The sequence below is a fragment of the Tiliqua scincoides genome, chromosome 5, assembly GCF_035046505.1.
Source record: "Tiliqua scincoides isolate rTilSci1 chromosome 5, rTilSci1.hap2, whole genome shotgun sequence".
NCBI classification, from domain to species: Eukaryota; Metazoa; Chordata; class Lepidosauria; order Squamata; family Scincidae; genus Tiliqua; species Tiliqua scincoides.
The window spans coordinates 105,870,245-105,895,956 of NC_089825.1; the positions used below are offsets into that span (position 1 = coordinate 105,870,245).

Consider the following 25,712-nt stretch of genomic DNA (forward strand, 5'->3'; position numbering starts at 1 on the left):
AAACTGTAATGCCAGAGTAAAGGTGTATGTTTCTGGCTCCAAGCACAAATGGCAGTAGTAGATTATCTTGATAGGAAACATTTATGTGTATCTTTTCTGAACACATCTTTGGAGATATGCTCTCTGGAGCCCAATCAAATTTATCAATCATGGTATAGGGGGAAAAAACATATGTGTAAGTGGCTAGAGGTTGAATGCAGAGCAAAAAATAGAAAAAAAATGCTAGCACAGGTTCGAGGAGAGCCTTTGGGGCAGGAGGTCTTATAATGCCTCCTGCTCTCCCCTGCTCTATATAGTCTGTGGCATCACTATGGAGGTGCAGGGGGTGCAGACCACACCAGGTGACATGCACAGGGGGGTGACACCACTACGAGCCAAATATTTAAAATCTTGGTATTTTTGAATAATACCATCATGTTATATGTCATTTGATGCAAATACGAGCCAAATATTTAAAATCTTGGTATTTTTGAATAATACCATCATGTTATATGTCATTTGATGCAAGAATGCTTCAATTTGCTAATTATTTGATTGATTTGTTCATTATAAGCCAAAAATGTAAGCTTGGAAATTGTTTTGTATGAGCCCTTCTGTAGGGAAGGGCTATAAATATGTTTTTGTTTTTTTTAATGACATGAAATATCAACAATTATAATTGACTTCTGGATTCTAATGATAAAAAAATAAACCTCTCTTTTTAACCCTTACCTTTACAAAAATAATAATAAACCCCACTGCACTGATCCAGCTGCACCAAAGAGCTAATGCTGCATCCCACATGGGGGGGTAGTCAAGAAGGCCTCCTTGAGATAAGGGAACTAATAGGTCTACTTGGATCTGCATTAGCTCTTTAGCTGGCACAATTCTGAGTGGACCTGGAGAGGTAGATCGAGGCTGGGAAGGAGAGTAGGGAATTGGCAGAGCTGCCACTTTCCCCTTCCTGCCCTTGGTGCATCCCTTCTGCACCCTGGTCCCCGCCCTGCTCTTCCCCCTCTCCACCCCATCCCACCCACTGCCCACCCCTGAACCAACTTACTGGCACTGGAGCACCCAAGATTGCTGCTGTTGTGCAGCATCTGCCACTCACTGTTTCCAGCAGTGGCCCAGTTGCATGTGACAGTGCGTCATGTTTTGTGATGCTGGAAAAGCTTCTGCTCCACCAGAACACCAGTCCTGATGGTGCAGTGGGCTCTTAGGATTGTGCCCTCAGGCTGCAATCTTGTACACACTTTCATGGGGGTAAATCCCCTCTGGGTAGACTTGCGTAGGCTTGTGCTGTAAGGGTGCAATCCTAACCCCTTATGTCAGTGCTTTCCAGCACTGGCATAGCAGTGCCAAAGGGACATGTGCTGCATCCTGCAGTTGGGTGTCACTCACAGAGGCCTCCTCAAAGTAAGGGAATGTTTGTTCCCTTACCTCAGAGCTGCATTGCCCTTATGTCAGTGCTGGAAAGCACTGACATAAGGGGTTAGGATTGTGCCCTAAGTCTCTAAGTATATATACAACATTTATTTTTGTATAAGAATCTCTGAAGTGCTGTCCTGATCTCCTTATTCCTTATGCTATAAATAATAGGATTCATTAAAGGGGGGATGACTGAATACATTACAGCAAGAACCAGACCTATCATGGGTGAGAATACAGAGGTTGGCCCCAAGTAAGCAAAGCACCCAGTAAAATAGAACAAGAAAAGGACCATGAGGTGGGGAAGGCAAGTAGAGATGGTTTTTCTCCTTCCCCGTGCAGAGGGGATCCGAAACACTGTTCTGAAAATGTGAAAGTAGGAAATCATGATGAATCCAAAACACCCTATCCATAACAACGTAGAAAAGAGGATCGCTCTATATTCAGGAATATATGAGTTAGAGCAGGCGAGTTTGAGAAGCTGTGGGGGTTCACAGTAGAACTGGTTGATGGCATTAGAGCAGAAGCTGATTCTAGATGTGCAACTTGAGTGCAAAAGAGCATTACAAAGGCTAATGATCCACATGGCGGCTACAATTTGAATGCAGGAGACTTTGCCCAGAAGTCGCTCATGGTGCAGGGGTCTGCATATGGCAATATAGCGATCATAGGCCATGACGGTCAGAAGGAGGAATTCTGATGTCACAAAAAAGGAAAAAAAGAAGACCTGCAGCATACACTCAGGATATGAAATTTGCCTAGTGGCCAGTAAGAAATTTGTCATGGCTTTGGGAACAGTGACTGAAATGTATCCAAGGTCAGCCAAAGATAAGTTGGCCCGGAAAAAGAACATGGGTGTATGAAGACATTGGCTGAACACGACCACGAGGATGACCAGAAGATTTCCGATCAAGGCTGCCAGGTAGATGAGGAAAAACAGAGCGAAGAAGACAATCTGCAATTCTTGACTTTCAGAGAAGTCCAGGAGAAGAAACTCAGTTGCAGTGCTTTGGTTGGACATTTCCTTCTTCAGTGGTGCCTCTGATGGGGAAGGGCAATAAAAGGGGGGGGGGAGAACAGAAGCTTTATGGAGTTTCTATATACTTTTTTCCCCCTGACATGGATTGTTTGTACATAAATGCACTATGTTACCTAGATGGGATTCAAGTTTACTAATCTATGGAATATTCCCTTGCTAACTGGGCAAAGAGGTACCTTTCAAAGTGGTGTCCTCATATATTTAGGGGGGGGAAATCAACCATACCTCATCACTCCAGCATGGTGTCTTTTCGAGTGGCTGTTGCTGGTGCCTCTTCTGTATTTTTTTAGTGTGATCTCTTTGGGAACAGGGAACCATTTACTTTACTGATTTTACTGTGTAAACCGCTTTGTGAGTTACACTTGATGAAAAGTGATATATAAATTATGATGATGATGATGATGATGAAATGATTAACAACTACTCCACAGGAGTAGTTCACAAAGCAGTTTACATAGTAAAATAAATCAATAAATGGTTCTTTGTCCCCAAAGCGCTCCCAATCTTCTTCTACTTTAGCATTTGTCCCCTATGATGGTGGGGTCTGCTATCTAAGAAAAAGGGCTCCCAATGAAGAAGAAGGAAGGAAGGAAGGAAGGAAGGAAGGAAGGAAGGAAGGAAGGAAGGAAGGAAGGAAGGAAGGAAGGAAGGAAGAAAGAAAGAAAGAAAGAAAGAAAGAAAGAAAGAAAGAAAGAAAGAAAGAAAGAAAGAAAGAAAGAAAGAAAGAAAGAAAGAAAGAAAGAAAGAAAGAAAGAAAGAAAGAAAGAGCCACTGGAAAATGAGCCATGCTAGGCTGAAGAGGAACTGTTGCTCCCCCCTGCTAAATATAAGAGAACACTTCTTTGAAGGTGCTTCTTTACCCAGTTTGCAAGGGTTAAATATTCTTAATAATATTCTTAATAATAATAATATTCTGCAAGATTCTGTAATATATATAATATGAAATATATTAGAATAAAATATTCTATAGTATTACATATTCTTAATAATAATAGGTAGTATTAACTTCCTGAGCAGACCTTTCCTAATTATGGATAGCAGAAATAAAAGAGAAACATGGTTAGAGAACTCCATTTGTGGGTTGATTATTATTCAAACCAACTCCTTCTTTGGGAAGAGATGAAAAAGCAATCTGATGGGTTGAACTTGTCACATTACCTTAATCTTGCCTTAACTCTGATCGCTCAAGACTGTTATCTACAGCAATGGTTTGAAGAGAAACACATGCATTGAAATTGCCTGATTAACTAGTCAACGGCAGCTGAGTAATCAACTTAAATTTTCTGACAAACCAAATGTTCCAGTGCAATCCTATGCATGTCTACTCAGAAGTAAGTTCCATTATGTAAAATGGGTCTAGGAAAGTATGTCTAGGATTCAGCTCTAATTGGAAAAAAAAATGAATACAAAGTGCCATGGATAAAACCACAAATACAATAAAGAATGCTATTGGCATTCAAGCACACTTTTTTTCTGTACCATCCCCAGACCTCCATCCCCTGACCCAGAAATGAACTGTTAAAGAAACAGGACAAGTTCCTTCTATATCATTGCATGTGGCAACATTATTTTCATAATTGCAGAGGTGACAGTGACAGAGAGGCTGAGGACTGTGTAAGTACAGTGGCCCATCTGACCACACAACAAACAAACTGCTTTGCCTGGGACAAAATTTTGCAATTACTCTTTTGGAATGAGTAAAAGCACTTTTCTTAGCACTTTTTGTCAGAGTTACATTAAGCTAATTCACTTTGGTAAGGTAATGAACTTTCCTTTTTTGGAAATGTAGCTCCACATTTCAGGAAAAATAAATAAATAAATAAATAAATAAATAAATAAATAAATAAATAAATAAATAAATAATATATATATATGGCATCTTTGTGAATCCCAAGTCAAAGAGCAGGGTCTCTCAACCATTCCAAAATGTTCTGAAGCCAAGAGATATATTTATATTTCATTTTAGGAAAGGGAGTTTAATAATATCAGGCACACATTTGGGGGGGGGGAGATTTCCAGTTCTATTGGAAGACATAGCACAAGTCTGAGGGGCCCAGTCCTTTCCAACATTGGTGCAGCCACACAAATGGCATGTGCATCCTGCAGTGGGGGGTGCAGTCTTGGAGGCCTCCTCGAAGTAAGGAAACATTTGTTCTCCTATCTTGGAGTTGCATTGCTTCTGCATCAGCACTGGAAAGTTGGATGGGAGTCAGCCCTAAGTACATTTATAAGTTCCATTATAACTTATATAATGCAGTGGGACTTAGTGGGACTTACTCCCAGGTAAGTGTTGGGATTATAGCCTTAGGTTGAACAATCACAGAAGAAGAAGTAAATGATACTAAAAGAAGAAAATACTTGAACTGTATATATTTTGTCCAGGCTGGGAAATAATTTTACTTTGGTTGCAGGGACCTTTTTTCTAACTATTGATCTACCTGGAGATTTGTCTGTCTGCTTGCTAGCTCTGTCACACTGAACAAATTATTCACATACTCACATATGCAGTCAATCATTCTTTGCTTCTATCTTTTACCTGAGCAGTTAGTGAGCATCACATCCGCTGTCTCACTGTCCCACATCCCATCCACATTTTTCTCCCTCAGACACGCACATTTTATTACTTGGTTCCGGCAGCTTCCTATGTATGTGTCAGTCTATGTTGGTTTTTGCGCATTCCTCTTCTTCAGAAATCCTTACGTTATTCACTTGTGCATCCTCCACTATGCGTTGTCAAAGGTTCAGGCAACTGGATACCAACTAAAATGGTAGCAACAGGACACCTTTGTATGTTTCTTTTTTTATGAGTAGTTGTTGGGAGAGTTGCTCTCTGGAGCCCAATAAAGTTTCTTAACAATGGACCAAGAGAAAAAAGAAAGATGTGTTTAAATGGCTAGAGAATTAATATGTGGAAAAGTGAAGATGTTATTTGCCGCAATTGGTGGGGCTCAATTCAACCATGACTAAGCAAACTCCTGTTTTCAATGTGAAGATTGATTCAATGCTGGTACTAATGAATCAAAATCTGATGAAAGTTCTTTTTGAACGGGTGAACTCCCTCTTTACTAGCTACTTTACTAGTATTCCTGGATTTCCCATTCATCTGATATTGGGAGAGAAGACTTCCACATACAGGGTGAAATATCTAGACACCTCTGAGCCCAAATGTCTCTTTTCATTACATTTTGGGCAAACATTTTGGGCTTAGAGTGTCAAATATTTGGAAAATGCCTAACTTTGCAAGTCTCTCTCTCTCTCTCTCTCTCTCTCTCTCTCTCTCTCTCTCACACACACACACACACACACACACACACACACGAACAAAAGAGCAACAATTCATTGCATATTCATTTATTTAAATAATACAGACCAATCCTTTGCGCTGCTGTGTATTATATAAACATCAAATAATTACAAAAATGAAATACGAGTGAAACAAACTCAGTTGTTGTCGGGGGTTGGTGCATGCTGGCATGTCACCCAAAACATAGTGGCGTGTCACCTTTGACATGTGTGTCATAGGTTCGCCATCACTGTTTTACTAGAAATTCAGATCTGCTAATGACATTGATGCCTGAAAATCCCCTTCCCCTCTGTTCTCAGATGCTGGAGACAACTGCAATCAGCTGCTGCAAGGACAGCATCATGGCACCCTACTGGACACTTTGAAATAATGCAACTCTGGCACATGAAACAAAGGTCACCAGCAACAGCCTAGGCATGTAGACAATGAAAGTGAGGTTATATAATGTCTATCTCTGCTTTCCTCAACTCGTATCTTAGTTGCACTGCAACCTGCCCTCCACCCTTAATATGACTATGTGGGCACAGATCTGGTTGCTTCCTTTGTCCCTCATTGGTCGGTGCCTAAGTCTTTTTTGTGTTTGTGCTCACTCTGCAATACTAGCATTGAAAGTTCATCTGCCTGTGGCCTTCAGCAGATTAAAGGTTGCAGTGTTAGAACGGCACTTGATTCTATGCAGGTCATTGTAAGAATCCAAGTAAGGGATGTCGCAAAGATAGACTAGCTCAGGCATCCTGTCTTGCTAAGATGGAAGAGTGCTGGGCAGAGTCCTCAGGGACCTCAGAGACCGCTCAAAATAGGCTGTTTCACCCTCTCCAAGTGCTCATCTTGGATTCTGGTGACTAAAGGGTAGGCCCTTTCCCCCCATTCCTTTATGATGGGGTCCCTGGGGACTACATCTAATTCACATCTGGCTTCCAAAAGACCAGATAGCATTTCACAATAGGGAATGGTTACCCCAAGGCTTCTTGCCCTTGCAAGTCCTGTCCTCCTTATGTGCCTTGTTTCTAGCTCAAATATTTCTAGCTCCTGTAATGTTAGATAGGATTCTTATTCCTTATAGGCAGTGGCATAGCTAAGGGGGGAATGGGGTATATTGCCCCAGACACCATGCCTTGAGGGGTGACAACCTGCACCCTCAGCGGCAGATCATGAAGCAGGCAGACTCCTTTGCATTTGGGAGGAATTCTGAGGCACAAGGAGGCCAAAAACTGGAAGTGCCTTTCAGAGGTCTCCAGGAGGCCTTCTGAGGTCTCTCAGGAAGGCCACGGGGGGTATTTTGGGCATCTAGCCCGGTGGGGGGGGGGCTTGTTAAAAATTTATGTGTCCCTGGGTGTTAGTTCTCTTAGCTTCACCTCTGTTCTTGAGAGCAGTTTGATGAAACTCAAAGAAAAGCAGGGTTGTGTACATCTCCCACACAGAGATCCAAACTTCTTAGTTCCACAGAGAGTTGATATGAGTAGAACTGGTGAGTAGTCATGTAAACAGCTGGAGTCTTTTGATTTGAGATTGTTCACCTTAGTAAAAGATGTTGAGATGAACCAAGGAAACAAGGAATAGCTTCTCAATGGAAATAATATAGTAGGACAATAGATATCTAAAATATTGCCATCATTGCCCATATCTGTAAGCTTTTTGGGAAGAACTTCCAAAGGTTGGGGCTGTATCAGTTTGTTGCAGTAAACACAACAGTGCACCTAATACACAACTGTTTTGGCCTAAGTTTTCATGTACTCAAGGCTATTTCACAAGATGAACCTGATCAAGTGGTGAAAGCAGGCCCTTGGAAATACTTTTTTGGATTCTGGGCAATTACTTCCCACCTTCATGTTGCAAACAATCCATTGAATGGAATGGAATTGGAAGAAAAGATTCATCAAGACACTTACAGCCCAATCTTATGCCTGTTTACTCAGAAGTAAGTCCCATTAGAGTCAATGGATCTTACTCCCAGGAAAGTGTGGATAGGATTGGGCTATTAGGCACTCTTCCTTAGGATCAGAATGGATATTATTCCCCAGGTTAGCCTAGTAAACCACTTCAAAAGATGTACTGATGGTTATAATTTGGTGAATCTTCAAAGTGGTATGCCAGAGATCAGTTTTAATTAATCTTAATCTCTCTCTCTGGGTTTCTGCTGCAGAGAAACTTAACTGTGATGAAGCAAGTGCAGCTGGTGCACAGTGAACAAACGTTTTGCCATACATCAACTAAAATTACACCTGAATAATCAGTTCAAAAACCTCAAATGACCAAAATCATTTGCAATGGGATTCATGTAAAAGAGCCTTGCTGTCTACTCAAATCTTCAATGAAAAATTTGAACCATTACAGGGTACAAGCAGTTATTACTTACACAGGTTAGATCAATAAGAGCTCATAATTTATTTTTTTTTTAATAGAAGACTTAAGTTACTGAAATCAAGATGTACTGGATGATCTCCAATGGCAACTAAACTTTCTGGGAAAAGTTATACACCGTCACCTTGTGGAATTCAAACCTCTTCTTGAAAATCTTCTGCATAGCTGCTTGGATGTCTGTTTCTCAAGTTATAAATGATGGGGTTCATGAGAGGGGGCAAAACTGTGTACAAGAGTGCAGCCAGCAGGTCCACAGGTGGAGATGACAACACCTTTGGTCTCATGTAGGAAAATGTGCCCTGCCTGTCTGTCCTCTTTAATTCAAGATTAATTGGTTGCTGTGATAGGGTCGGGTAGGAATTTTTGACTCTCAACCAGACTGACTGGAGGTTAAGGGTTTCTTCGCCTACCCTGGATTGAAGTTGGGTGAAATGGTGTTAGGTTTGATTGGTCACTTGGCAGGTGCCGTGTATGTGTGTGTGTGTGTGTGTGTGTGTGGGAGGGGGAGGTAGGCCCTAGGCCTTGTCCATCTGAGGTAAGCAAAGTTAAGGAGTGACTTTGTACAGCTCCCATGATGTTTGACCAGCTCAAAGAGGCTGGCTGGCAAGCCCCTGGACTAGAAAGGGCAAGGCTGGCACTGGATTTTTCCAGCTGTCTGCATCATTCAGCTGTCTCGACCCTCATGGGTTGGGAGGATAGGCATAATTAGTCAATGACTGAACAGAGCCTGGAGCCAGATGGTACATCCATCTGGAGAGGTAGACAGTATACACCATTTTCCCCAATTTAGGTCCCCGCGCAGCTTTGGGTGGTAGTTAGTGCCCTGCTGTTTTCATGCAGAAAGTTAATAAATTGGCCCAAGTTACTTCCAAAGTCTGTGTCTGGTGTCTTATTTTCAGTGCAAGGGTTAAAAGCCACAATAGGTATTCTGATGCCTACTGAGAGATGTTCACCTCTGTTATATCCACACATTCACAGCAACATACCCAAGTATTATAGCCGCTGTATGGACCTTTCACAATCAAGTGACAGTTAGCTACTGATGTGAAAATTCCTCCAGAGATGCTTCACTTGTTTTATTGAATCTTTTCAAAGCTTCCCTTGAAAATTCCCAGGTATTTCTCCTTGAGATGACACCTGAAATCCATCTTAAATTCAACTGAGAATCTGGCAGTGTTCCACATGATTAGTCCTGCTCAAATGGTCGCAATAAATTGCCTCTATATGGGATTGTGCCATAAGAAAATTGACCCCAGGCAGACTGGGTATGTGAAGGGGCCCATAGAGTTCACCATTATGCAAGGAAACCCAGTAATGTATTTTTAGAGAAGTATTGCAAGCCTAGCATCCTGGACAGGGACATTTTGATTTCTTTGTTTCTCATGCTATAGATTAGTGGATTCATCATAGGTGGAACCATGGAATATATTAAGGTAAATGCCAAGTCCAGGTTTGATGGTGCATCAGGAGTGGGCCTGAAGTAAGCAAAACATCCAGTGAATACAAAGGTGGAGAAAACAATGAGGTGGGGAAGGCAGGTAGAGAAGGCCTTTTGCCTTCCCTTCACGGAAGGAATTTTGAGCACTGAGGTGAAAATGTGCACATATGTGATAACGACAAAGACAAAGCAACCTAAGCCAACACTAGCACTTAACCCAACAACTCCAATTTCAATTAGGTACAAGTCAGAGCAAGCAATCTTAAGTAAGTGTGGAATTTCACAGAAGAACTGATTGACAATGTTGGAACAAAAGGGGGTTGCAAAGGTACCTCCAGCATGCAATACGCCATAGAGAAGGCTGGTGATCCAAACACTCACCACCATTTGGGTGCAGGCCGGCTTGTTCATCACCATCTCATACTGCAGTGGATAGCAAATGGCAACATACCGATCGTAGGCCATGACTGTGAGGAGAGAGACATCGGATGCTAAAAATAAAAGGAGCAAGAAGACTTGAGCAACACATTCAGCATAAGAAATGTGCCTGGTATTGAAGAGGGAGTTGGCCATGGATTTGGGCATAATGACCGAAACTTGGCCAAGGTCCTGGATGGCCAGGTTCATCAGAAATAAGTACATGGGAGTGTGCAAACGAGGGTCAATGGCCACCGCTGAAATGATGAGAAGGTTCCCTGTGACAGTTGCCAGGTATAAAACCAGGAAAACAAAGAAGTGTAGAATTTGCAATTCCCGAACCTCTGTGAACTCCAGGAGCAGAAACCCAGACAGAGAAGAGTGGTTAGTCATGGTGATGATGGTTTGCTGCTTGGTAGGATGCATGTCACCTGTATAAAGAAATGGAAAATGGTTAAAAAATGGTATTGTGTAGTAGTGGTTATAATGATAAAGTAACAAGAGAAACTATCAAGCTGGGACTTTGTTTTGTACATTAGTACAGGCAGTGACAGCAGTTGTTTGATAATATTATACCTGCATACTCATCATTGCTTAGTTATGGTGACTAAGGCAATCCCTAAAATATTTGAACCTACAAACCTAAAGTTTGAAGTTATAAGATTGAACAAAATAATGAAAAAGAGACCCTGCAAACTTGCCTCTGAGTTAGGCATATTTGGACCTTCATAAATAGACCAAGGATAACAATTTCAAATGACCCACACTGCATTCCTACCTTGTCATTTCACTTTAATTTCTACCTTGTCATCTGAAAATGCTCCTGAAAGGCACAGTGTTTGGAAGAGCTACACCAGCTCTTGAAAAAACGTGCAGTTGAACAACCACCAGAAATATTTGATATAGTCCACCAGCCGGTGGCGTAGCTAGAGGGGGTGCAGAGCACTAAGTTCTGCGGAAAGCCTCATTGCAGCATGCAGTCGGCCCCTCCCCCTCCCCTTCAGAGCCATTTCAGGCGGGGTGAGCAAAATGGAGACGAACGGAACCATCATAGCAAAAGTGCCGTAGAGGACGTGGCACCAGCGCTGATTATCACATCAGTTGGCGCTAGGCTTCAGCACTAAGAAAACAACCTCATGGAACAGCCAGTGGTATGTTCTACTGTTGGCTGGCAGAGAGGCTTTTCGGGGCAAGAGAGGATGGGGAAAAGTGGGAGGGGGCAGAACTGGGTGGGGGGAGGACAGGCTGGAGGAGGATTGGCGGAGATGGTGGCAGTGCCTGCCACTGTATCCTGTGCCCCCTCCCAAGTTGTGGAACCCTACATGGTCCTCAGTTCTGTGCCAACTCAAAAACTGACACAGCTCCGAGGAGACCCATTGGGGCTTCCTCAGTTCTACATGGGGTAAGGGAACAATTATTCCCTTATCCTGAGGAGACTCTGGCAGCTGCACTAGTCCCATAGGTTGCTGCAGCAGCCATTTCAGTGCCACTGCATAACTGGACACCACTAGTGTTGTTGGGCTTAGGCTGCCCAACAACACTCTGGATCACCCAGCTTTCACTAAGAAATATCTGTCATAGGACAATTGTGCCTCAACTCCAACTGGCAGAGTGGATGCGTCTGGCTAGTGGTACAGCTAAATGAAGAGGTGAATTTGGAGAGTGATAGAAACTACTTTTTTCCAGCTGCTAACATCTCTCATATACTTAGTATATAGTATACTCATATACTATATACTCATATACATATACATTTGCAATAGACAGCATAACACATAATCTCTCTCTCTCTCTCTCTCTCTCTCTCTCTCTCTCTGATAAGGAAGTTCTATCCTTTTTTCACATATTTGGAGCTCTATTTGGGGTGCAAATGAAACTGTCCAACAACCCGGTATCAGAGCAGCAGAAACACCAATTGTATGCAAGTCCATGGGCATAGGAGTCTTAAATGGTCATAGGAGTCTTAAATCCCAGTATATCAATCAATCAATCATTTCAGCAAATCATATTCCCAGGGATATTTGAACCTTTGGGGTGGGGCATTCACATTTTTAAGTGAGAATACCTGAAAATATTATTTCACCCAGACAGGCAGTTCACTCAGGTGTTTTGCCTTAGACCAGGTTCACAGTCATAAAGATGGTTGACTGAGGTTGAATCCCAGTTATTGTTTTCCAATATTAATCCCACCTGTTCCCCCCATTACTTTGGCCTATTACCATCCTTTGGCCGTATTTCTAATTACTACATGGAATTAATCAATCCAAGTAAGAGGCAGGCTTTTATGCTCACCAGATTTAGTATTTTCCCCTCTGCAGTTCTTGAGGGGAGATTTCACAATGTGCCGTTCGATAGCAGGTTTTGCAAACTCTGTTCTTTGGAACCCAATACACTATATCCGATATTGCCCTGCTCTTTGAACACTGCGCAGTACCTTTTTAGACCCAATTTTGTCTGTCCTCTCTGGTTCACCCAATGATTTCTTGCGTTCCCTTCTGGAAGATACTTCTGTGGCTATCACTGATTCAGTCGCTGACTATTTGCTAGTTGTTATAAGAAAACTATCTTCATGTGTCCCATCAACTTAAACTTTTATGCTGTTGATAGAATCTTGTTGTATAGTTCGTGTCTTTTGTGTCCGCCATTAACTGTTTTATTGCCAATAAAGGTTCTTGAAATTGAAATTGAATTGAAGATGGTTGAGAGAAAAGGAGACCGAGAGTGGCAGAGAAATAAGAGAGAGAGAGAGAGAGAGAGAGAGAGAGAGAGAGAGAGAGAGAGAGAGGGAGAGAGAGAGAGAGAGAGAGCAATTCAGAAATCCTTCAGGTAAGTAAGATTGTAAAAATATAAGTAGCTTACAATTTTTCTTCAGAGATTTCTTTCAATTTCTGTTTCACTTTCTCCGAGAGTGATACAGAATGATCGTGCATCTGTCTGAAAATCACTAAAATTTCATATAAGTCCTCTTAACCTTCAGTCAACATAGCAACAAGAATTGCCGATGTGGCAAAAGGTTTATGACTGTTTCTATTGAGTTCCTAGAGATTTGTTCTCCAGAGTCCAACACCACTCAGCCACAGAGGCATGGAAAAAGTAAACAGTTCATAAGTAAAAGTTAACTCAGTTTGGTTAATCAATTAAGATAGAATAACTGAATATCTGAAAATGGAAGAAACTTTCACAGGAGTGAAGCACTTCCTGATCACATTTAAAAATATATATATTTACAGCCCCCCACACCCTCCAGATGTCTAGTTTTCCGTTAGTGCTATATAGGTGCTTAGCAAAAGAGCAGCAATAGGGGTAAAATATGACCATACACTTTTAGTTCAATTTTTCTAGATGAGAAAGAATTCCAGAAAGTTCTTCCATTCAGTCCAGCAACCACTCCAGGGCAGCATACAGGAGGCAGGTAGCTCAAAACTATTGTGCCTTCTCTACCACATCACTGTCTTGTTCCTATTCGAAGGGGCTTTGTTTAGTATGTATGTATGCTCTTACTTAAATGCTATATTTTGCTTTGCAACAAAAGCCTTAGGGCAACCTATGCTATTAGTAATGAATTAAATGAAAATAATTTATGAAACCGTTTTCATAAATTTTCATTATGAAAATGAAACCGTATTTTTCGCTCCATAAGACGCACCTGACCATAAGACGCACCTATTTTTTAGAGGAGGAAAACAGGAAAAAAAATATTCTGAACCAAATAGTGTAATAAAATATTTAATAAACTATAACTGAATAACATTTGAACCATGTAAAGTGAACAGCAGTCAATACAGTGGCATTAAGAACCATTATCACTGTCATTAACAAATGGAGAGACTTAAAGGTGTGAGTACTCTAGTTTTCTGGAAACCCCAAGAACTCATCATCACTAGAGTCAGAATTTATGAAGCTCATTTGCTCACAATCACTGACATCACTTCCTTCGCTGTCTTCATTTCCATCTAAGGCATTGCTAATGCCACATTTTTTGAATGACATTTTTTGAATGTGAGCATAAACTGGCATGAAAATCCCCCCTTCTTAGGGTGAATGGGATCATAAACTGGCATGAAGATCCCTCCCTTTATTAGGGTGAATGGGATCATAAACTGGCATGAAGATCCCTCCCTTTATTAGGGTGAATGGGATCATAAACTGGCATGAAGATCCCCCCTTTATTAGGGTGAATGGGATCATAAACTGGCATGAAGATCCCCCCTTTATTAGGGTGAATGGGATCATAAACTGGCATGAAGATCCCTCCCTTTATTAGGGTGAATGGGATCATAAACTGGCATGAAGATCCCCCCTTCTTAGGGTGAATGGGATCATAAACTGGCATGAAGATCCCCCCTTCATTAAGGTCCCCAACGTGCACTCTTTTTTGCAGTATTCGCTGCAAAAGACGCACACACTTCCCCCCCCCCACTTTTTTGGGGGGGAAAAGTGTCTTATGGAGCGAAAAATAATTAAAGCTAGTTACTGTATGTAAATCACATACAGCTCATTAAAGAAAGTCATTTGGTTTAGTTGGTATTTCTTTTTGGATTATGCTAAATGGGCTAAGTAAAGATGTTTTAGTTCAATCTAAAGATACTTCGGCATTTCAGAATATTGTATATGTGACTATTGTTGGGAAAATACAACTTTTCAACAAGAACTTTCACAGCACAGTTTATAGAGAGAATCAACAAATGGTCTAATCCTGAGCTGGGGCAGTGCCAGTGACCATCACGCTGCCCCAGCAACCACCATTGTAAAAGTGCCATAAGGCACTGCTGTGCTATCAGAGAGGACGTGGCACCCGTACTATGGCCCATGCCAGTTGGCGCTGGGCCTCAGCACCAAGAAGATGGTGGTGGAACATGGACAGTGGTAAGTACTACCGCTGGCAGGTGGAGAGACTTTTTGAGGGGCAGAACTGGGCAGGGGGAGGGTGGCTGGAGGGAGGATTGGGCCCAGGAGATGGTGACAGACTTTGTGCAGTATTTATTCACTTGCATGTCTGATGTACAAGGTTCTCAACTTGTAAAATTCAACATGCTGAAATCAGTGCAGACATGCTTGCTACCTGGGGGAGAGGTAGGAGAAGCAAAGCCCTCCTGTTCCCCTTGCATCGATGACTCCATCCCGGTTCCAAGTGTTTAATCGGTGTATTAACTGATCTTTGCATTTCACTACCAAATTGTTCCCCAACCTTTCTTCCCAATTTTAGAATACTCTAGTTTTTGATTTCCTGCAACCTACCCAATATATAACTTGTACCTGGGGGGTGGGCAACAAATTCAGATTGGAGATAGTGACAGATGCACATTTTTTTCTAACACAGGAATAAGGGGATAATAATAGGTTTGGGCTTCTCCTGAGCACTTATTTCAAATGACAACTCTGGTGCACCACTGAGAGCCCTATCCTGAGCTCCTGGGGAGTGCGGCTGCGGTGGCACGGAAAATGGCTGCTGCTGCATCCTGTGTGCCCACAGCAGCCACGGACGGCACCTTTGGAGAAGGGGACAAAGAATAGGTTTGGGCTTTTCCTGAGCACTTATTTCAAATGACAACTCCACTCTGGCTCACCATTAAGAGCCCAATCCTGAACTCCTGGGAAGGGCAGCTGTAGCAGCAACAAAAACAGCTGCTGCCGCATCCTGCATGCCCACAGCAGCCACGGGTGGCACCTCAGGAGAAGGGGACTTTTGTCCCCTTCACCTGGGTAAAGGGAATAGCCCCGCAATGGGGCTATTTGATTCACTGCCGACCAAAAGGTTGGTGGTGAGGTAAGAGTCTTCATATCAGGCTCAGGATCCAGTGGAGCGTCACTCCACTGGTCCTGCCTCCTCTCTCCCTCCCCTGCTCCCTCCCCACTCCCTCCCCCAGCACGCCTCCCCCGCCTCCCTGGCATGCCTCCCCTGCCCTCTTCCTGTGCTCTGCCCGCCTCCCCTCTCTCTGGAACATCTTCTCCCTGCCTCCCTCCACCCCCACTTTCCTCTCCACTGCTTGGCGGTCCATGCAGACCACCGAGCAGCAGAGGCCAGACACCCACCCGGCACTAGCCCAGCACCGGCCAGGGTTGGGCTAGCACGGGCGCTTGTCCTGTGTTAGAGATCGCAAACATGCCTTACGGCATGCTTGCAACAGTGCACGTCGGCGGTAAGCCAGCATGTCAAGCTATGCTCAGGATTGGGCTCTTAGTTATTTAACTCATGTTTGCCTGGCCCATAGGTGTACATATTTGGTCCCTGTTGCATATAGGCAATGTTGGGCAGAAATGGTTTATGTGCACCACTTAGTTAGGATTAGTTAGCACCACAGGTAACTTGGAGGAATATTTATTGAATAGTGCCCTATAACATTACTAACTTAAATTTCTATCTGTCAAGTGGACAATGCATTTTGATTAAAAGAAAAGTCAGCAATGAGTACTGATTAATGGGAGACTTAGGGCAGATTCATCTCACAGGAAATGGAAGAACCTGGGTTTATTTTAGCTTGCTTGAAATGATCACTTTTCCTAAACTTACATTCTACTTGTTAACTCTTCCCCCCCCTTTTTTTTTGTTACTGAGATCTAACCCTGTATTAAAGTATCCCATATCCACAGGTTGGACCCACCTGGATCCCTCACCTCCAGAGGGTGTTCTGAGGGCCAGGGAGAAGGCCTTTGTGAGGTAACTCGAAATCATGTCCAAAGGTTTTAAAAGGTCTTTGGAGGCCTTTTTAAAAAATGAAAAACCAGAAGTTACCTTCTAAGTCCACTCAGAGGCCTTTGGAGGACCAGGAAGGCCACAGGTGGCCTCCTCAGCCCTCTGAACACCCTCTGGAGGTGAGGGGAGTGAGGTTTTGGGAGCAAAGGGTCCCTAAATCCACAGATTTCATTATCCATGGGTTTCCTTATGGGGGGGGGTTGTGGAATGGAACCCCTGGGGATAATGAGGGCACCTTTGTGTGTTTATAAGGCAGTACCTTTCTATGAGGCTCAAGAAAATCCATTATGTAGCAAATAAATCATGAGACTTCAGAGTTCCCATCTTAAATCACTATTGAACTAATACTTTTGAACTATAGAGTCTACTTTTATGTGGCATGATGTGGTGCATACCTGCATGTGGCGATGTGCAGCTCCTCTTTGCATAATGGCATGTTGCAGTGTGCAGTTGGCATATGATGACAGAGTCCAAACCACTGGACTCCTTGTCTTAGTTGGAATCGCTTGAGGTGGTTGATGAGATATTATCCTGTTCCCTTTTACAAAAAAGGTGTGGGAACTGGCACTGAATAAAATCAGTGTCATGAAGTTCAGTCCATGATTAATCTCAGTTGCACTCTCTGAATTCTTGCATGCGTCTCCACAGTGGTGTTGAGATGGCCCACCCCAGCCTCCATGCTCACCTACCTATCAGCCAGACCTTGAAACACCTCCTGCAGAACGCCCAGCTCTAACTGGGACATGTAGGCAATCTGTTGCCAACACATACGTAATGAATGCCACATTCATATTTTACTACTTTTTTAGGAGTAGATTTTAAGAAATATTGAATCAGCAAGACAACCAGCTATGAACTGAGCACTAGTCAAAGCAGATCAAGTTACACATTCCGCCTACTATGAGATTAGATACTGTAATTCCGAATTTTCAATAGGTGTAATAGGTTGTGTATGCAGCTGCCTCAAATATTAAACATTAAAATGTTTAATTCTGACCAATGTTGATCTTCAGAAGTGTGCCTCTAAATAGATTTGAAGTAGTGGTTCTCATGATTATTCTTTCATATACCTACTCAGGGGCAGTGCTTGATCATGTCAGCAGAAATATAGACCAGAAAGTTAACAATGTTCTGAGTAAGCCTCTGTTGCTTACTTATGGTGGACTCCTGAGACAGGAACATCCAATGTAGGTAATACACAGCTTCTGAATGCCTATGTAGACCAACCTCTTTATAGTCTCAACATGAAAAAGATAGATGGACTTTTCAATAAATCTTCATTGGTGGTGCCATACAGATCCATGTGGTTTGAACAGAAATGGTTCCTGGAAATTTAAATATCCCTGAAGGAAAATAGTAAGTAATTTGTTAATGTTTGACTTTAGTGATATGAACGGTTCTCCCCATTCCCCTTATATCTAAATGTCTATTTAACTGTACCGTTTATATTTCTGTCACCTAGAGTGAAAAATCCTGAGGATACAAGTTGAATTCTATTGTCTGAAAACTACTAATACTATGGAACATACTTATACAATGAATAATACACATTTACCTGGAAGTAAGTGTTATGGAAATCAGTGAGAATTACTTCTGAGTAATGCATAGGATTGTGCTATTAGTCTACAACAGTCATACTCAACTCGCAATGCACCAAACAGAATACAACCTACCAGTGATGTACTGTGACATCCCAAGTGTTCAATCACAAACCTCATTTTGCGGTTCTGGCTGACCAGCAAATCCAGTTTATTGAGCCCAATGGACAGAAAATGCTCATCTGGTATCCTGATTTGTGCTTGAGGTGTTGGAGGCTATTCACGTTTTGTCTCCACTTTTCTCTGGTGTCCTTCTTGTTTTATGTTTACTGTTGCATCTTCCTCTTCTTGAATAAGACAAGAATTTTCAATGACCAATGATCATGCAAAGAAACAATGCATGGACAACAGGTTTTTTCTGTAAGGATTATGGGTCATTGGAGTGAAATGGAATGTAAAAGGTTAGAGAGGTTCCTATTGATGGCTGCAAGTTGGAGTGATAATTTCCAAATAAGGTAGACACCCTACAAATTCAAGTAAATATAGTTTGTTTCCTCTACCTTTCGAAACTCAGAGGACATAAGGAGAGATATTTTCTTATTCTGCAAGTATATGAAACTTTAGCAAGAGTGCCATCAAGTTTGCCATCACCAATTGACCACATCTATCTGAGGGTCTACCTTGACATGTTGACCCCAAACCATGAAAACAATGCACCATTAGGGGGCCGACAGGAGAGCAATGGAGACACCACTGCAGGGTTTTTATCAAGGTCCCCAACAATCTGACACCAACAGTGAACTTGAGATTTCTGTCATTCTAGAGACTAACGGCTCAATTCTGTCTAGCACCAACCTGTGGTGCCACTGACACAACTTCTGCTACATCCCATGGCAGGCAGGGGACTAGGCCAGCTGAGAGAGGTAAGCAAAAAAATTTATGTATCTCCTCCTCTGTTGCTCCATGGCTCCCTACAGAACCATATGTATCTATGCTAGTAATTTTCTGGTGTAGATCTGTTAAAGTGGAAAGGGCATGTTAGGCCCAGAACAGGAGCACTGATGGTCACCACTGCACTGAGATCCGTCGCATGGGCAGTCCAATCTCCTCCCCAATCCACCCATAGCCCAACATACCTCAATGTTGGGAACCTGCCTGCAGGGTGCTGCTGATGGTGCATGGCCTCCTGACCTTTCCACCTTTGCCCTGGCTCTGCAGTCTAGTGAGGGCTGTGTGATGTTATATGCATGACACGCTGGCAGACCGCAAAATCTTCCAGTGTACCGTGAGGATAGGATTAGGCTGCTAGTGAGGAGACTAGGAGCGCAATCCCATCCAAATTTCCAGCATTGCTGCAGCTGTGCTAACAGAGCGTGCAGTGTACCCTGTGGTAGGAGGGCTGTCACGGAGGCCTCCTCAAGGTAAGGGAACATTTGGGGCTCCACTGCAGCTGCATCAGTGCTGGACAGTTAGATAGAATTGGGCTGTAGAAGTCAGCATTTATATTATCATCATGATTATCCTACATTGGTTACTAAATCAGAATGGAATTGAGTAAGTTCCATCTCTTTTCTCCTACAGCATGCTTCTGAACAGTATGAGTGCAAAATGTCCAACAAAACCTCAGTATCAGAATTCCTACTCTTGCAGTTCTCAGACCTTTGGGAATATCAGATTCTACAATTTGTGGCCTTCCTGCTGTTGTACTTGGGGATTGTTTCGGGGAACCTTCTCATCATTGCCGCAGTAGCTCTTGACCATCACCTGCACAGCCCCATGTACTTCCTTTTAATGAATCTGGCCATACAAGACATTGGGTTTGTGTCAGTCTTTATCCCCAAATCCATGGCCAACTCCCTCATGAAAACCAGGCACATCTCTTATTGTGGATGCATTGCTCAAGTCCTCTTCTCTGTCTTCTTTTTATCATCTGATTTCGTCCTCCTGACAGTCATGGCATATGACCGGTATATTGCCATTTGCAATCCATTAGAGTATGAAATGATAATGAACAGGAAAACTTGTCTGCAAATAATTGCTACTGTATGGACTACTGGTTTTCTGTATTCAGTACTGCACACCGCTGGCACTTTTGCAAGCCCTTTCTGCTCGAACATCGTCAATCAGTTCTTCTGTGAAATCCCAGAGTTACTTAAGCTCACCTGTTCTGACTTATACTTAGTGGAAATGGTTGTTGTTGTGTTGAGTATTTTTGCTGGTTTAGGCTGCTTTATTTTCATTGTTGTAACTTATGTGCACATCTTAAATGCAGTGCGGACAATTGGTTCTGTTCAAGGGAGGAAGAAGGCCCGGTCAACTTGCCTTCCCCACCTCACTGTTGTCTTCACATTTTTTTTAACTGGGTCCTTTGCATACCTGAGACCCTCCCCTGACAATCCATCTAATCTAGATATAGCAATGACTATAATGTATTGTGTTATTCCACCCATGTTGAATCCAGTGATCTACAGCATGAGAAACAGGGAGGTCAGAAATGCTATGGGAAGAGTTTTGGGTTGCTGAATATCAAAAATTGTATTAGATATTTCATCTAAATGTGTGAATTCTGCATGTGTTCAGTTATAATTTTCAGAGAGCTATGGCTTGGGGCATTCTTGTGGCTCCCTGGTATGCTCAACCACCCTGAAGGGAAACAGAAGAGCTGGAAGAGTCTTGAAACGTGGGCTCCCAGGTTGCAGGACTGAGGAGAGGGGGACAGTGGGTGCAAAATTCCCGGGGCCTGGGATTCCAGGGGGCCCGGGCCATGGCAAAACAAACTATACACTACAAAACAAATTTATTACAAATAATTTTGGGTTCCTCAATCTTAGCCTATCCAGGGCTGCATTTCCACTAAAGCAGGGGTGTCCAAACATTTTGGCAGGCAGGCCACATCATCTCTCAGTCACTGTGTCAGGGGCTGGGGAAAAAAATTAATTTACTTTTCAAATTTGAATAAATTTACATAAATGAATATATTAGAGATGGAACTTCTATGAATGAATGAAGGTCTTGCAATATCTCAAGGACTATAAAAGGCCTTGCACAAAGCAAGGCCAGCCTTTCCTTTGCTGCCACTGCTGCATCACAGATGTGAAACAGCAAGCAGCGGAGGGAGCCCTCATCCCACAGCTCATGTGAGAGGTCGAACAGTTGGCCGTCACGCTGAGAGGAGTTGCATCAGGCCAGCACGGGCTCCAGCAAGTCTTCAGAGGGCCAGAGGCACATTGGAGACTAGGAGCTCCCTGAGGGCCGGATTGGGAGTCCTTGAGGGACACAAGTGGGCCCAGGACCGGGGTTTGGGCACCCTTGCACTACAGCTTTAATTCACTTTCAATGCACTTCTATTCCCCCAATGCATTTTGGAGACTGTAGTTAAGCGTAACTCTAACACTCTCCTTAATTACAGTCTCTCCAGAATGTATTGGGCAAACAGAAGTGCACTGGAAGTGGATTAAAGCTGTAGTGGAAACACAGCCCAGGTCTTCTCCATAAGCACCAAAGTATATTATTAATACAATTCAAACAAGGGAAAGTGAAACTTACACCTTCAGACCAGAACTACTAGGTCCCAGTAGTTGGTCTCCCAGTTCATTTCACAGAATTTCCAGCCTCAATAGTTAGCTCCACCCCGTTTTCTAGTTTAGTGTGTGTGTCTAGGACACATGGCCTTGGATCAAGCCTATATTGCTTGGCATTGCTTGGAGGTGAAATTAACAGCATGGAGTACAGATTGAAGTCTGGAGCACAGAAAAGAAAAAAGAGGGGGGAAATCAATAAATGACCCGGCAAGTTTATTTCACCTGGAGCTTTTTTCAAAATCGTTGCTCATTAATGAGGGAAGATAGTGACAGGCAGTCCTCGGGTGCCCCTGCATTATTAGAAGCAGAAAAAGCAAATGAGGAGGACTTTGCTGAGGTAGAAGAAAAGGAACGCAGTAGCACTACTCAAGGAAGTAGTTTATAAATAAAAAGATTCTCATAATTCTCATACATGTTTTCTTTTTGTTTTAGTTTTGGTCATGCTAAGTTAAAACTCTCAATTAAAAACATGTTTTTAAAATGTAGTAAAATATAGTTTGTAGAATAAAGTTAGGAAGCATATCTAATCATGCTTCTTGCCCCAGTTCCAATGCCTGTTCTCAGCATCCCTGATTGAGTGTAGTTCACATGTGTCAAGGCAGCAAGTAAGGAAAGCAGGATTTGCACTGTTCCTGCTGGATGTTATTTTTAATGTCACTGCTGGTTTGCCCACACCAGTTTCTAACAGGCCAAATTGCTGAGGGGCTTTTAAAGGATTGGAGACAATCCGGCAAAGTGTATAATAAGTGATTAATTTTAAAAGAAGCACCTGTAATGCGTAAACTCCTCAATCTGTTTTTTGAACTGGGAATGTTTTGGTCTTGTTCAGCTATCGTAGGAGAGCTCCCTCTGCGATTCTGGTGAGGTTCAGGGAAAGAGATTTGAGTATGGTGAAGTTGCAATGTGGAAAGAATTAGTTAGTGATATAGCAGGTGAGTTTGGAGCCAGAATGCTCCTTTACTCAGAGGAGGCCTCCGTGACTACCTCCCCCCCCCCCAAGCAGGTGCAGTGGGGCTCTGTTGCATCTGCAGGGGGAGAGTGGACAGGACTGGGCTCTTAGTCAAATAAAAAAGGGTAATCATTCTTCTCTCCTTGGACATGTCCTGATGAAAGGAACTCAACATTGCCTGTGATTTTTATGAGATGGCAGACTCCATTCAAAGCTGAAACAGAAATCACAGTGATTTGTTTTGTTCCCTCTTTGCAGAGGCCTGACAGCCCAATCCTATCCAACTTTCCAGCATTGATGCAGCCATGCCAAGGGGGGCTTACACTGCAGCCTGTGGTAGAGGGGTAGTTACTGGGGTCTCCTCAATATTTGTTCCCTGACCTGGGGACTGCATAGCAGCTGCATCGGCACTGGAAAGTTGGATAGGATTAGGCCCTGAGTCTGGCATCCATCCTGGAGCAACTGTTACAAGCATAGACAAGAAGAATGAACAAGCCTGTGTTATGGAACAAATCACCATACACTCCCTTCCCCCTTTATACACATCTAATCCATATATGAAAACAGCCCTTTATAATGGAAATCTGGATGAGTAGTTTTATTACATTAATTTAAATGGAAAAATTCTAACTCATTCCAAAGCCATTCCAAGTTCAACCTGATATTGCCTAAAGCCATGAAGCAGCATTTTTCAAACTGTAGGTCACGGGCCCCTTGACCAGGAAGCTGTAACCTTAAATGGTGCTTGACCCACCTCATTGGCTGCAGAATGAAGTTGCATTGCAATCACAAGATGGTGCTAGACCTTCAGTGTAACTGAGAAGGAGGCAAGAGCAAAAGATGATGCTCTTTGTCTGATGACCCGTAATTCTCCCATTCTCGGACTATATTTTGCAGAGGTAAATAAGAGACGACACAACTGCACTTGGATTAGAAATTTGGCCACAACTTTATTAACAAAACATCACATACCTAAGGTTCAGTGTGGAGGGTGGAGTCAAGTCCCTAATTATAGACTTCATAAAGGAAGGAAGGGTGACATTGGCCTCATATCCCAGCCACAATTGCTCCCTCCTTCTTGTCTCCCAAGAACTAAAACAGGTGGGGGTGGGGGAATTCCTGGTGGAACCACATGACTAGGCTGGACTTATTTTTGCCAGAGGGTCTTCACCTCTCTGCTGTCAGGCTCCAGCCTTCCCATCCAGCCATGCAGTCACTGATCTCCCAGGGTCATTCCAGCCTCTAATTAGTTAAAAGCCCCAAACTCAACTCTCCCTTCACACTGATCAGAAACCATTCAGTTGCGACGATTAAAATGCAAAGCAGCCAATCAGTGCCAAATAGAACTATAAATGGTTAAATAGTAAACACCCCGGGGAAGGCAAAAAATCCAGCCACCAGAGCCAATCAATGGCTGAACAAAAATTCCTTCCCGGCCTCCAAAATGGGACGACCAATCTAAGTCAGGGTGCCACCAACAAATCAACAGTGAGTGCGAGACATTTGCACAACCTCAGGAAAACAGTTGCATCTTCTACATCTTCAATCCTTAGGATAGACCCAGGTCCCTCTTCTTGCAATTTACATGAGACTTGAAGCCCAATCAACTGCCCAGGTGTGGCTCAAATCAGAGATATGCACCCAATCTCTTTGGAAAACATCTGTCAGGAAGGTGAAAAAGCAGGGTGCTCCAGGATCAGCTTGGCACACCACCCCATATTTTGAGCTATCTCCCTACTGACCTTCCTTCTCACAGTTACTTACTATCAGCGTCCTGCCACCAGTTCCACTTCCTGCAAACCTTCCATGTGGAGGTACACTTCACATGCTGTGGACCTCCACCTGCCAACCTCTTTCAGGTGATCATCTCAAATTTCTGCAGTCACCTCTGAAGTTGCAGCTTCTCTCCTGGGAAAAAGGGAATTACTCCCTCCCCTTGCCAGCAGGTTGAGCAGAACCCCTGAATGCCTCGTGAACAATCCTGGTAAACTGAAACTGAACAAGAGGCTGGCCAATCATTCAGCAAAACAGTGGCCCCAGCTTGGGAGGCCTCTGACTCAAATAAGTCAACACTGCTGCCCCTGGACAAATCCCCAAATTCAGCAAAATCCCAGAGATGACCTTCTGTCCCTTACCTCTCTGGTTGATCTTGGATCGCTGCAGTATCAACTGGAAACCGTCTCCCCAAACCTTGGCACGTCCTACCATGAATGCTATCCTGGGAAGACTTGGAAATGAGGAAAAAAAAAAACCCCAGCAAAACAGCCAACATCTTATTTGATGCACTTACCATCACAGGATGACCTGCTACCTGGAGAGATGAGCACCGCTCTGCTCAGCATTTGATGTCCTCCTGACTCAAAAAGCAGCATAAGGATCAGGAAAACCAATGTAATGGGACTACCTGCCAATTTACCAGATATGCTGCAAAGCAACAAGCCCCCTCCCTCCGAAAAGCACACATTTGTAGGATGACTTCAGTAGAGATGGGCCTTCCCTCTGGACACCTTTGCTCTGCTGGAATTAAAAATAGCTGGGACATCTGCCAAAAACCTTCCTCATTGCAGACAACACTGGAGCATCAATGGCTTGTAGTACAGGGATGTGCCATATAGTGAATGCAACATTATTCTTTATGATGTACATAATATTGATCCACTTGGACTCAATTATGTGGGGGGGGACTTTCAGGAAATAAACGATCTAATTTAAAAATCGAAGTCCACGCAGACCTCAATCTTGCCCAATCATATATAGAATTTAAAAATCTTAGTGATCTTGCCCAATCTCATCAAGGGTCACTTTAAAAATCGAAGTCCACACAGACCTCAATCTTGCCCAGTCAAACATCTGTAGAATTTAAAAATCCTAGTGATCTTGCCCAATTTCATCAAGGATCAAGTCAAAAATTAAAATCCACATAGGAACTCAACATTGCACAATAACCTTTGTGGAACAGTGTATCTCAATGTTTGTCCTCCTCC

The 25,712-nt window shown here is 43.0% G+C and overlaps 2 protein-coding genes across 2 annotated transcripts; one reads left to right on the plus strand and one right to left on the minus strand.

The window, feature by feature from the left end:
• Nucleotides 1-9,405: 9,405 nt before the first annotated feature.
• Nucleotides 9,406-10,359, minus strand: LOC136652930 (olfactory receptor 14J1-like). The gene has a single exon (XM_066629853.1). It carries the CDS (start codon nucleotides 10,357-10,359, stop codon nucleotides 9,406-9,408), a length of 954 nt encoding a protein of 317 aa, XP_066485950.1.
• Nucleotides 10,360-19,806: 9,447 nt separating this feature from the next.
• Nucleotides 19,807-22,231, plus strand: LOC136652931 (olfactory receptor 14C36-like). The gene is made up of 2 exons (XM_066629854.1): nucleotides 19,807-20,404; nucleotides 22,212-22,231. Exons 1-2 carry the CDS (start codon nucleotides 19,807-19,809, stop codon nucleotides 22,229-22,231), a joined length of 618 nt encoding a protein of 205 aa, XP_066485951.1.
• Nucleotides 22,232-25,712: the final 3,481 nt, after the last annotated feature.